The following is a 13,017-nucleotide window of genomic DNA, read 5'->3' on the forward strand; positions in this document are numbered from 1 at the left end:
GTGGAACTGTCACTTTTTATCCATTTTACTTTCTATGATTGTGATTGTATGATCTTCATGCTCATACACTCTTCAGGAAAACGTGTAGGAAATGCTCTTTTAATGGTGGAACCATCAGGATCGAGATTCAAAAGGACGTTTGCCACTTGCATTCTGCTCTGTATTGTCTGTACCATGTACAGTGATGTTTCTGGGTGAAGATGTCTTTGTATGCAAAGTATTTTGTAAATGTTGTCACATTCTTGCTAACAATGCATAATTTTTGTCAGGGATGACTTAGCAGTGTGTGTTTTCCATTTGGCAAAAAAAATCCAGCAGCAGTCAATCCAGTACTCAGCCAGGCTGCATCCTGCTGTCCGTCAGCAGGCCTGCTGCCTAATGGGCTGTTTTTGTGAATTTGGTGGCTGTTATTTGTAAAATGTATGTATTTCGGTCTGAAGAATGACTGTTTCAAATGTGTAGAAAGAACACAAGAGGAAATACTAGCTTTTTTCCTCAAGTATATAAAAAGCAAAGAGCTGTGATGCTTTGTCATCGTAAAGTTTGTTTCCATCTCAGTAAAGAGATAATCCCCTTCTGTCACCTTAATAATCCTAAAATGTTCCAGTGCTCCAGTATGGAGCTTGGCTTTTTTGCTATTTTTCACTTTCAGTGAGTAACATTTCATATAAGACAACTGGAAGAACTTAGTGTATGAAAAATGACTCAGTTCTTTGCACTGTGCGTCGCTTGCAGTTGGTTTTCAGGTGACTGGCGAAGGCTGTTAAAGCGATGGTGTAAGGAAGCCTTAGCACTGGGTATGAAATGTGAAGCGCTCCACCTCCGTACTGCACAGACTACCTGCTCGTAAGCGCTCAGAACCTTGGGATTCTCTTCTGGGGAACGTGATAATAGTATTCTTCATAAAGAAGGTAGAAGGTCTGGTAGCTGTCCCTCTTTCTGTGATTGTCCCTGTTAAAGGGAAGGGCTGAGGCTGGTCTGCGTGCTTGCCAGACCTGGGGAAGGCAGTGTGACTTCTCCGTTGCCAGTTGACCTGCGAGGCTGGAGGAGGCTGAACTCGAGCAGCACCGTCGCTGTCGAGGGCAAGGGCGGGAGTGAGCAGCGCTGCCTGCAGCGTTTTGGCTGCAGAGTGCCTACGGGCAGCAGCGTTGCTGCCGCCTGCCCCGTTCTGCGCCGACAGAGCACAGAAACGGCAGCGCGAGGGACGCCCGTCTGCTCCCGGAGGGAAGGCGCCAACCCAGCCGTTACTGGCTGTGATCCTGCGGCACGTTTACCATCCCCCCTGCGCTGGGCCCTTCGTCCTGGGCGCAGGGGGAAAGGGGTTTTGCTCTTTAACACTGTTGCTCAGACTCCGCTTTTGAGGAGCCACCGCTTTTTCTTGAGTAAACCTGTAGTCTGGATTTTGCAAAAGCCCACGAATTCCTGCTGTTTGATTTATATTTGCAGTGTCGTAGCCACTTGCAAGTCAGACGCCGTCTGCACCACACGCCAGGTCTGAGAGCAGCAGCGTGCCTGCTTCCGCTTGGGGCTGCACCTCGCTCCGCACATCCTGATGCTTTTTTAAATTTTATTTTTAGCAGCAAGGAGAGAGGTTTTATTCCCCTCGTGTTCCAGGGCTTCTGAGAGGTTTGAACTTGTGAATTTAATACAAGGCAAAAATGGTACGAGGAAACGACCATGAGATTGCAAAACAAGGAAGGAGCGGAGCAAAGCGGCTGCCGGGGTGGCCGTGCGTGACGGCAGCCGCTCTGTGAAGCACCCTGAGAGAGTTCGGTTCTACCTCTTTCTGCGGGCCGGAGGCGCGCTGCGAGTTAATGAACACAGGAGGAGATTTAAAGTTTCGCTGCGTTACCGTACTTATTAACGGTGTGAGGGGGGAAGGGCCCTGGGGAGCATCCCCGGAGCCCCGGGGGCTGCTAGGGACGTTGGATGCGGCTCCTGATTCTGGGGAAGGGAGGAGGCCGGTGCCGGGCTACGGCCCTTCCCGGCTTGGCTTCATCTGGGTGTTTTGACTGGGAGTTGTTAGTGGGGGGTCGGAGGGACGGCTGCTGAACTGGGGAGGGGAACGGTGTGGGGGGGCCGGGCAGGGCCCTCGCCGGCGGCCCCGGGAGCTGCCGGGCTCGGGAGACCGACGGCGGCTGCGGCTGGGCCCGGGGCTGCCCCCCCGCCTCCCCGGTCTCCAAGGCAACGGCCCCCCGGCCCCCCCCCCCCCGGCGAGTCACCTTGCCCGGCCGCGCTGCCCCCTCCCCGTGACCCGCCGGGGCGGTGAGCGCGGAGCGGAAGTGACGCAGCCGCACCCCCGGTCGCATGATGTGGCAAAAAAAAAGGCCGGGGAGGGAGGAGTGAGGCGGTACGAAATAGTCCCTTCCGGTGCGGGATCCCTCCGCCGCTCCCATTGGATGCGCGGCGCGGGATCCTTCCGCGCGGCCGGCGCAGTTAAGGCGGGTCCCGGCAGATGAGGGCAAACCTCTTCCTTCCGCGGCGGTATCCTTCCGCCGGCGGGGGCAGCTTCCGGATCGCCGCGGCTCTACCCGCTCGCTGGCCCGTTCCGCCATTGCGGTCCCGCTTCCCCGCGCCGCCCGGACCCCGCTGAGGTGCCGCTCCGGTCCGGCCTCGGACTGGAGCCCCAGCCCGCCGCCGCCATGGCCCAGATCCTGCCGATCCGCTTCCAGGAGCATCTCCAGGTGGGCGCGGAGGGGCCGGGGGAGGCTGGGCCGGGAGGAGCGAGCGAGCGCTGAGGCGCCCGGGGACGGTGTCTGGGCGGGAGGCAGCGGGGCCCTCCGTGAGGGCCGTGCGGCGGCCCGGGCCCCTCCGCCCGCCGGCCTTGCCGCTGTCGAGCTCGGGCAGCGCCCGCCGCGCCGCCCCGAAGGGCACCTTCCACCGGGCCCGGGCCTGAGGGGACGGGCCGGGGCGCCGTGGGGCCGCTCCGTGCGCTGGGCAGGCGGCGGGGCCCGGGATGCGGGTCTGGCGGCGGAGCGCGTTTGGCCCCGCTGGTGTGGGCGAGGCGGGCGGCCTGCCCGCGCCGGCACCTGCGGGGATGGAGGGGGGGTGCGGGCGGGCCCTCGGTGCCCCCACGGAGGGAGCCCGTCTGCTGCGGGCAGGGCGAGCGGGGAGCCCTGCCGCAGCCCAGGGTCTGCGGGGAGGGGGTGGATTCGTTAGGAGGCCGAGTTGTTTGCGTCTATTGCTTAATGGTTAATTTTTCTTTTAAATGAGGCTAGGACTTGTTATACTCATAAGGGTGTATTAAATCATTTTATTGATATTCTGACTTGTAACGTCATCTTCTGCGAAGAAGAACGATGTATTGCAGTGAAGCGTGAAAGCTGCTGCGGGCGGTGCGGCTGTGGCAGCGCAGGCACGGGGTGGCAGGTCCGGTGTCTGTTGGCCTCTGACAGACCGGGTCTGGGTCTCATCAAACCCTAACCCCATGATAAGAGATTATTTCCAAGTGATGGCCTTTAGATTTTTTTTTAGCGTGGCCTTCTAAATGCTCTGGTAACGCATTCTAAAATCGCTCCGCTGCAGGAAAGCGCAGTTACCTGCTGAAATAACCACGCGCCTTTCGTGTCTGCGGGTGAAGCCGGCGCGCAGGGAAGGGTCTGGAAGCGGTAGTACAGTTGTGCAGCGTGCACTTGCTATCTGACAGGCCTGTAGGGTGAAGTGCTACGAGCCATGCTGCTCGTCCTGAGTTGCTGTAGCTGGGGTGGGATTAAGCTTGGCTTTGCTGCTGAGGAGCATTTTTTGGGGAGAACTTGTATAATAAAAGTTATATCGATAACCTAGGCAGGGTCTTCTGGCTTCTAGCAGGCTGTCTGTAGCCCTGCTTTCCTGTGGTGTCAGCATCTGTGTGTGGTTTGTGATGGTTCTGCAGGGTTTGTAGTGACACTTTTCTAACCCAAATGGAAATAATTTCATTGATAACCACCTTGTTAAAAGAACAAATGCAAAATACTTATTTTGCTGTGTAGATTACCACTGTCTGTAGCATTATCTTTAGATTTTTAAAAATGCTGCCATGATTGGTTTTTATCTAGCTAGTTAACTGTTGAGCATTGGATAATTTTACTTCAATATCAGGTGAAAATCAGGCCAGAATTTGTAGCTTGGGTGTACCCCTGGACTGTTCTTTAGCAAGCAATGCTGAGAGGAGAAGCTCCTGAGTTGGCCAGAGCTTCAGCTCTGAGCGTGTTCCCTCCTGGTAGTGCCACAGCCTGGAACTGGGTGTTGAGAAGGTTCTGTATGCTCAGGTGAAACTCATCCCTCTGGGTAGCCCAGCTCTTAATAAAGTATTGTGGAAATGCGTCTATGATACATTATTTAAGATAGAAACCTTGTGTGTGCCCTGCTGCCAGGTCTCTAATGACATGAGTACTCTTACGTAATGAAACTCATCTGTCACACCACGAGTCCTGATAGTTTCGGGCCAGCACTGTTGTCGAACGTGGCTGTTCTGATGAAAGACTGACTTATCTATTTATTTCTATTTTTTATTTGTGCTTTTTTCACCTGTTCCTATTTAATGTAGAGTGCTGGCTTAAGCAGTGTCTTTTACAACTGCACACAGGAGCTGGTCTTTTGTAAGACTGTGTGTCCGGCCTTCTGAGCCTGCACGCACGTGGCTCTTGCCCACAGCACTTCAGTTTGCTGTACCTGCTGAACTTCCTCTTTCTATTTCATTGAAAAAATTCAGAGGAACTTGAATTCTCGGGGGCACTGTTTTCATGCTGAAACTTCTGACTTGCTGTTGGAGTAAATTTTGAGAGCAGAAACATTGATACTGTGAAATTTTTGCTACCCAGAGCTGCTTTGGCGTATTCCAGGCGGTTCATAGGAGGTCCCCATGCACTCAATAACACAATTTCTTGAACTGTGCCTGACCTACATTGTCCAGGAAACTTGTAACACAGGTCTTGTGCAACACTTGCAAGTCTGCAGTTGATGCTTAAGGAAAGGCAAGGTACCCAACTGGAGCCCTATTCATGAAAAGGCAGGTGATGGAGATGAATGGGAAAGCTCTTGTGAGGCTATTCTTGGAAGTTGCTTTTAATTAATGTGGAAGATTGGCATTCAGCACTATGTGTAGTATGGTACTAGTTCTCCATGGATCTGCTGCTGCAGGTCAGAAAATGGTCAAGTGACTGCCAAGCTTGTATGATCTTCAGCTTCAGCCCAGTTGCACTCTGCATTGCCGTACTCCAGGCATGCTGGCATGATCTGCTGTTGGCATCTTGGCTAGGTGATGTGGGAATGAAGAGTGAAAGGCTCCAGAAGCCCTGCAGTGTTGTGCTCCTGAATGCCTTGTCTCTTGGGTACCCAGTACCGCGTGCTTTGTACCCGCAGTTTGAGCTAAAGATCTAGTCTGGGCAAGCAGTTAGCTTACTAGGGCTAAGTAAGCTTTCTGGATAGTTACGAAGTGAAGTCTAAAAACAAGATAGTAGTCAGGCTTCAGGTGTTGTTTGTTTGAGTCCCATGACATGGCTCTGAAATCTCAGTAGTCGCAAATATGTAGGATGTTATCTGTGTATAGTCTAGTGTAGGTGCCTGCCTTGCCGCAAAAGAACGTCAACAACACATTGTGGAGAAACTCTTTCCTTGGGAGTCTTCAGTGAGAGAAACTTGATTCCTGTGCTATCAAAGCTACCGCACTCACGTTATAAAACTTTATAGTGCTGCTACTTTTTTTTTGAAAGCAGCCATGAGGAAGCAGTCCCGTGGGCATGTAGAGGGAGATCAGGGTTCGGTATGTCGAATGATTGCAAATCTGGTTGCTCGTATGCAGGTTTTAGGGGTTCCCTGACCTGGTGCCTCAGTGTACTTGGGGGTGAAAGTAAAACACAACTGCTTGCTGTCTTAGGTGCATGGAGCTTTTCTGAGGCTACGAGTTCCTGGTGGATGAGAAGGAACCAGAAGGAGCTAGTTGTTAGGAGGTGATGAACTGTAACTGCCAATTAATTTAGCCACACTATTCTAAAATACTTAAAAACTGAACTTGGACTAGGCACACTGCTGTACTGGTGTGACTGAAGGCATTAATAAATACTCCTCTGAACCTAAATATATTAAAAATTATTTTGTAGACTTGTCTAGGCAGTACAGAAAACTGTCAGCTCAGGCTGTGCCCTTGATGCTGAGACAGAACTACTCTTTTGAACTAGGAAAGGAATTCTTGTATGTATTGGTCATTGGTGGAGCCAACCTGAATGGCAGCTGTGCTGTTCAAGTGTGGTGGTACTTGGATGGCTCTCAGAATCAGCCTAGCTATGCCAAAGAGCTAACTGAATAAAACTGGATGGCTGAGGCATCGTATGATAAAACTTACACATTTACTACTTCACTCAAGCAATGACAAATCAACAAAATGCTTCCATGTATTGTGCTGGCAGTGAGACAGTTTAATATATCCTAAAACACTGAATCTCTCCTATAACAGCAGTAGTTTGAAGCAGTTAGGTCTTTTGTTGGTATTTTAAGTCAGGAATTAGACAGGACTGTTGTGCCTAACACTGTTTTGGTGGGGTTCTTGCCCCCTGCTTCTTAGTGCATCTGAATTCCTAAAACCAGTGAGCTTGGAGTATTCTTATAGAGGGAAAAATCTGTAACAAAGAATGCTGTGACGAATCGAAATGGCTTGCGGAGTGTGTGTGTGTGTGTCTACTAATTGGATAGGAACAATTAGTTAAGCAGTTCATAAGCTGTTTCTCTTGGCAGAGAGCAGATACTGAAGTTGACAGGGCTGCTTGTCTTGGTGGTGGTGCTCGTTAGCACTTTGTGCTGGGACTGTGGTGACTTCACCAAAGATAAGAGATGGCAGTTCCAGACTCGAGTTTCAGCAGGTACAGTCTCAGCTGTGGCTTGCAACTGAAGCAGTTGCGCAGCGTCTGTGGCTGCTGAGACCGGATGGCTACCTCTGCCTATCAAGGGTGAGGCAGAAAATAGGAAGGATATAGAAATAGAAGAGCCTTTAAATCCTATAGAGGTCTCTTATCTGTTGAAAACATAACTTCCTAGCCTGTCGCCAGCTCTAACTCTTACCTTGTGCTGGTAAACGTGAAGTACTTTGGAGCTACTGACTGGTTGTGGGACTCTCGTGTTACAGAGCTGCAGTCAGTAGCTCTAACAGATCAGCACAGATATAAATCTTTTCTGACACTGAAGTTTGCTTTGCTGAGTCTCATGTATGGAACCAAAGGAGCGGTTGAAATGTAAGCCTGGTGCCTACCTTGTTCAATCAAAGCCTAGTGAAGCGTGGCTTTGCGACAGAGCTAACGTGATTCACTGCATGTCAAGCAGCTCTGCGCGCCTCAAAAGACTGGGAATTTTTCTGTTGATTGGCATTTCCCAGCTACGTGAGTTCTAGCTGCGTGTAGATAAAGAGTCTCTGAGCACAGACTAAGCAGCTGCTTGTGGCTGCGAGAACAGTGGTTACATCCTGTTGAGTATGAGAGGCGAGGTGAAATGCACGCTCAGCACTTCCGTGCCCTTCCTTGTAGGCAAGGAGAAATTATTTGACAGCTAAGCAAACTGTCACAAGAAAGCGAATGTTCCAGGAAGGGGTCAACAAAGAGGCTCTTGTCAGCAGTTTTGCCATTCAGTTTGATGTCAAATGTGCATGTAATATGGCAACTTCTCTGGGTAAGTTACCAAGAAGGTGCTTCAATTATCTTCCATACAAAAACGATTTTACTAATCAGACTTTCACTTACCATGTTACAATGATTCACCCCTCAACCCTGTTCAGATAAATGTTGCCATAGAATTTGGTGGCTCAGTACAGCCTGCAGTTGACTGAAGTATCGAACCATGAGTTAGACGAGTCCTTCAAGGCAACATCTCTGCTGAGTTGCTGCTGTCTCTGGCAACTTGGTCCATGGTTCCACTCTAATGGGGCAGCTACTTCACAGAACACTTTCTTCTCAACATGCTTTCAGGACACTGGTATAACTGAACTTTCCAGCAAATGTTGGTATAACTGGAACTGTAGATTGGTTGCCCAAGCACAGCTAGTAAGTTCTGCTTTCATATGCTTGAAAGCCAAGGAAGTGTTTTTATAGTATAATGTAGGAGTATCTTATGTTTCCTTCTTTTTTCCCTTGTCTTTTAAACTTGTGCCTGAATTGGTGAAAGATAGCAGACCTAAATGTGCGGCGTTTTTTTTTTTCTATGGTAAGAGGAGAAGGGATGGAAAGTCTGCCGTAAACCCTCGTACTCTTTCAGTTGTAGTGTAAACTCAGGAGTTTGTACATAGAATAATGTTGATGAAAGCCTCCAAAGAAATACCTGCTGATCATGTTCCCTAATAGTAATCTTAGTCTCTGTTTACTTTGAGGTTTATAAACCCTCCTGCCTCACTCATCTGAACTTTAGCCTGTTTGGGGAAGGAAATAACCTATAGCACCGGGAATGATCTATGCTCTCAAGAATTCTGTACATCAGGTCTGACTGCAGCCAAGAAAAGTTACCATTGGCCTTCTCAGCTGAGCAAAGCGAGCGGTACTCTTGGCTGGTGATGCTCTTGTGTAATCAAATGCAGAGACTGTCACGATGAGAGTCAGCTTCCTGCCTTGGTGCTTGGAGCGGGCTTGGTTCATCCACTCGGAGCTGTTGAGAAAGAAAGCTGAAATCGTAGCAGAAAGAGCTTGTGTACTTAAAGACCTCACAAATGGTCATGCCTCCATCAGAAAGCTGCTCCAAGCTTTCTTCAGAGCTCCAGTGCCCATCTAAATCTTTTCAAAGAAATATCTAGCCTTTGGAAACGGTCTTAAGTTTAAAAAAGACCACACTACTGATTAGGGCTGGATACCTCAGACATGATCAAACTGCTGTCTGCTAGGTGTCATGATTAAGATAAATCTGTCTTGCAATATCTAAGCAACTTTGATTCAGTGATGAAGTCCAGACCTCCCTAAGAGGTCCACCATCTGCTAGGACTTGCTTCTTCGATTTGTTCTGTTAACAATGTCCATTTGAGTATAGTGCTGTGAGTTACTGCCAGGTGGAGTACTTGGCACGCTGAAACTGTCCTCCTCTACCAAATGAACAAGGAAATCGAGTGCTTGATAAATCATTTTCCATTGGTGAAGCTTGCAGCCCTAGCGAAAGGAAATGCCATGTGCAAGTAAGTCTCTCCAGCTCTACCAGATGACACTTTTACATCTTCAAACCTTCTCTGCCTGCAGAAGAGTGCTCAGGTTGCGCGTAGCCCTGCCCATCCAAGGTACAAATACCAGTCCCAGGCCTACAGAACACTACCCAAATAAAGGTGTGAAAGGGAGGATTGAACTTAAATCTGAAATCTTCGAAGTGAATCCATGTTGCTGAAGAAGGTGTGGTCAGGTTCTGTGGCGTTGGACCTCAAAAATGCACTTAAATCTGAGTGACAAGAGTTCTGACCTGTCACGGAGGTAGGGTTTGATTTTTTTTTTTTTTTTTTTTTTTTTTTTTTTTTTAATTAATAGCTATAGCATTAAGACAGTTTTCTGCTGGGAGAGCTGATAAATCACTTGTCTCTCTTCTGAAAGTCTCCCGGCTTTATTGTCAGGTGGATGAAGGGAGCTGTGTTCGAGTGAAACTTCACTGTGTTAAGTCTCGGGAAATGTAGGTGTTCTGCCCTGGTAAAACAGCTTCAGCTGGTCAGCCATGGTAACTAGCTTGATGCCTAGCTTCAGGAATTACATTTATATCTGTTCTGCCTGCAGTGTTATCTCTCTTACAATCTTTCGAAGAAGAAAAGCTGGGTAGACCTTAAATTTACCAAGAGATCAGTGTTAACTCTCTGTAAACTAGTTGCAAAATGAGTCCTTAAACATTAAAGAGCCTGAACGTGTTTTTAGTATTGTTTGAACCTGACCGAAGGGCTTCAAGTGGTGAAATCTTCTTTTTCAATAGTGCCCTTTAGGACAAAGAGCTTAAATGCAGAATGACCAGAGAACCATCCACAAAAGCTGAATCATCTTCTAGCAATTCTCTCCTTCAGCAGACCCAAGGAGCTAAAACTGACTTGCTTTTGCGTCTTGACCTTAAACTACCAAGATCTGGCTGTCTTGATTCACTAGGTGATACAGATCATCCGTAGAAGTGCCTTCTGTGAAGCTTGCTGTGTTAACTTGGTGTGCCATAGCTTAGATCTTACTTGTTCCTCGCATGTGCTGTCTGAAAGCTGGGGCTAAGGGGAAGTGTAGTAAAAAACCCTCTTTATCAGAAGCTGCAAGTAGGCAGGAACAGAGAGGCCGAGGCGTGGTCACCTCAGAGCTTGTACAGAGCACAGCTGATAAAAGCTTAGTGTTTTGTTTCAAGCTAGTACAATAAGACTAAAACAGCTTTGAAGGTCTAGCCCTTCTCAGGAGACCTAGGGCTTGAAGTTCAAACAGTCTCCCAGAAAGAAAAATACCTTAAGTATTAGAAATGAGAATTCCTCTAATGGTAGAAAACCGCTCTTGCATTTTTAAGGTGTATCCAGCCACGCGCTGGATATCTGTATGTGAGGTGAACTAACGGTTCTGCATTTCCATGGTTAAAAATGAAATGTCAGTATGGAAACAAAATTGATTCTAATACACTAGCCGGTTGCAAACACAATGGTGTTAGCTAAACTGTGTGTTGTTGCATGCTATACTGGAAATATAATTTAAAGATACGGGTTTAAAGGTTTGCAGAAGCAGACAGTGGCTCAGCAGAAAAGAAGGTGGTTTATGGTTATCTTCTGTGTTAAGTATGGCTGTGGATGAGCGGTTTCTGATTTCCATAGTGTCCATCTCATATATGTTAGCTCAGCCTCCTGCGTGGTGTGCAGCCTTGCTGCCAGACAGGACTAGGCTAATTGCTAGACAGGTAGCTTTTTTTAACTCTATCAGGATAAAGATAAAGCTCAGACACCTCACATGATGCTAAGCTTGAAATAGTAGTAGCTGCCAAGCTCAATGGACTAAGTTAGGACTCTGGAAGCAAAGCTGGTGAGGGTGAGTATGGAAGCAGCAACACAGCTACTGGGGCAGGCAAATTCAATGTGGCTTAAACCATGTGAGTGGCTCAAAAGTCGAGTTCTAAAAACAGTAAGCTGTAAATGGACCTTGAAGACAAGGTACCAAGCACGTGAATGCTGCAGGGCTGCTTCAGGAAGATGACTGGGCCTAACTGAAGATGAGCAAGAATTGGCGTGCCGTGCTGTTTTTGGATAGCATGGTGGGTTGTCACAAAAAGATACGTGAAGCCAAGTATTGCTTGCAACTTTCACAAAAGCTGTTTGTCGCCATACTGAGATAGTAACTTAATGCTAAACCTTTTTTCTTTTCTAGCTCCAAAATCTGGGCATCAACCCAGCGAACATCGGGTTCAGCACTCTGACAATGGAATCTGACAAATTCATCTGCATAAGAGAGAAAGTAGGAGAACAGGCTCAAGTGGTGATCATTGACATGAATGACCCCAGCAACCCTATTCGAAGACCAATTTCAGCTGACAGTGCTATCATGAACCCTGCCAGTAAAGTCATTGCATTAAAAGGTATGGAAGTCCTGATAAAGAAGTGTTTGAAGTGGATGGAGAGCTTTCTGTAAGACTAGTTTATGACTCGCCCAAGTCTCTCGGGCAATTTGTGTGGGAGGGTCCCTTACCAATTTTCCACAGCTTAATGGGAGCTTAAGTTTAATGCATTTTCAGTTCTTCTGAAGGTAGCTGGGCAAGTAAGCTTCAGCTGAGGCTTCCTGCTGTTTGCTGATCATTAGGATGAGTTTTTTGCTTCAGTCAGAATCCCTGCTCAGAAGCTGTAAGCAAAGTTGGAAGGAAAGTGCAGGCTTTAAGATACTTCTGGAGTCTCAAGTCTGGAATCGCGTTAGAGGGAAGTGAGACCTGATCTCCTGAGGGTGTAAGGTCTATCAACTAAGCCTCTCGTTACAGAGAGGAAAATGAAGACTAGGGAGGAGGGGAAATATTCCTGAAGGCCTTAGTCTGGCCTTGCTGGAAGAGGCCAGCGCACCAGTTTGTGCATATTTATTGTATCAGTCAGTGATAAGAAGAGTAAAACTATGCAGGGAAGACTTATGTGGTGAGTAAAGCACAAGGTCAGCTAACTTGGTATCTGGCGGTACAGAGAACAAGCATTCCTCTGGAGTCTCCAGAAGTGTCGATCTCTTTCCCTAAGAGGCCCAAGAAGCTTTAAATACTGTCACTCTACAAACACATGTGTTGCTAATGGAAAGATTTATATGTACTCAATGTTACTTAAGTTTGACTTTAATACTGTGTTACTGTTTTGTCACAACTTTAATGCTTTCTTGTGTGTGCAGATGGTGAGTTATGTCAATTGACTGTACTAGTTCCTGTCCTGTCTTATGAAAAGAAAAAGTAGAATAAAATGGCTCAGATCTGTGGTGCACATGGCTGAACAGTGATGTTTAAGCAACTGAAAGCCTAAAATTCAGAGGTTTTTCATGCACCCCCCAAACAAGGGAATCTTTGCGATTCAGAAAATTAATCCCCTCAAGAACCTGAAGTGTACTTAATCCAGGATCTTGATATTAAGCTTTTTATAAACAGGACTGACCCTTTCAACTTAAGTGTAGATTTTTGCCACTTAATATGCCTCGCGTAGCATGTAGGATACATGTTACCTGAATGCCATCTCCCTTGACTCTAAAGCTCCAGCTGCACTAGATATGGCAGCATACTGCTAGCCTGTAGCCTGAGTGACACTGTGTTAGACAATCTGCTCCAAGCTCTGGAGAAACTCCTGACTCTGCATCTTACCTCACTAGCTGAACTAGTGGTGGCTTCAAACTAAATTAGTCCTTGGTGAGTGAAGGCACTTGCCTATATGGCACTGTGACATTATCAAGCTGAGTTACACTTGGTAACCGAAGGAGATATTGTGACCTGCACCTAGTTTCACGCGATCTTTGAGGTTCCTCTTGGGCTACGCTAGCATGTGCTTAAATAGCTGTCTCCTAAAAGTAGTAGAAGTTGGTCAGAACCTTCCTTATCTTCTCAACAGGACGAAATGCTTTCTTACATGCCACTGGGTTG

At 47.7% G+C, this 13,017-nt stretch overlaps 1 protein-coding gene across 2 annotated transcripts in view; it reads left to right on the plus strand.

The window, feature by feature from the left end:
* The first annotated feature begins 2,459 nt into the window (after window positions 1-2,459).
* The window catches only part of CLTC (clathrin heavy chain), a 33,776-nt gene continuing 23,218 nt past the window's right edge, over window positions 2,460-13,017 (plus strand). The window contains exons 1-2 of one of the 2 annotated variants that reach the window (XM_075439852.1): window positions 2,460-2,684; window positions 11,292-11,499. In XM_075439852.1, coding sequence (XP_075295967.1) covers window positions 2,643-2,684; window positions 11,292-11,499 — 250 coding nt within the window. In that variant the 5' untranslated portion in view covers window positions 2,460-2,642. The remainder of the gene's footprint in view (window positions 2,685-11,291; window positions 11,500-13,017) is intronic. The other variant, XM_075439853.1, reaches the window with a different exon arrangement.

Source organism: Opisthocomus hoazin, chromosome 20, assembly GCF_030867145.1.
Source record: "Opisthocomus hoazin isolate bOpiHoa1 chromosome 20, bOpiHoa1.hap1, whole genome shotgun sequence".
Lineage (NCBI taxonomy): Eukaryota > Metazoa > Chordata > Aves > Opisthocomiformes > Opisthocomidae > Opisthocomus > Opisthocomus hoazin.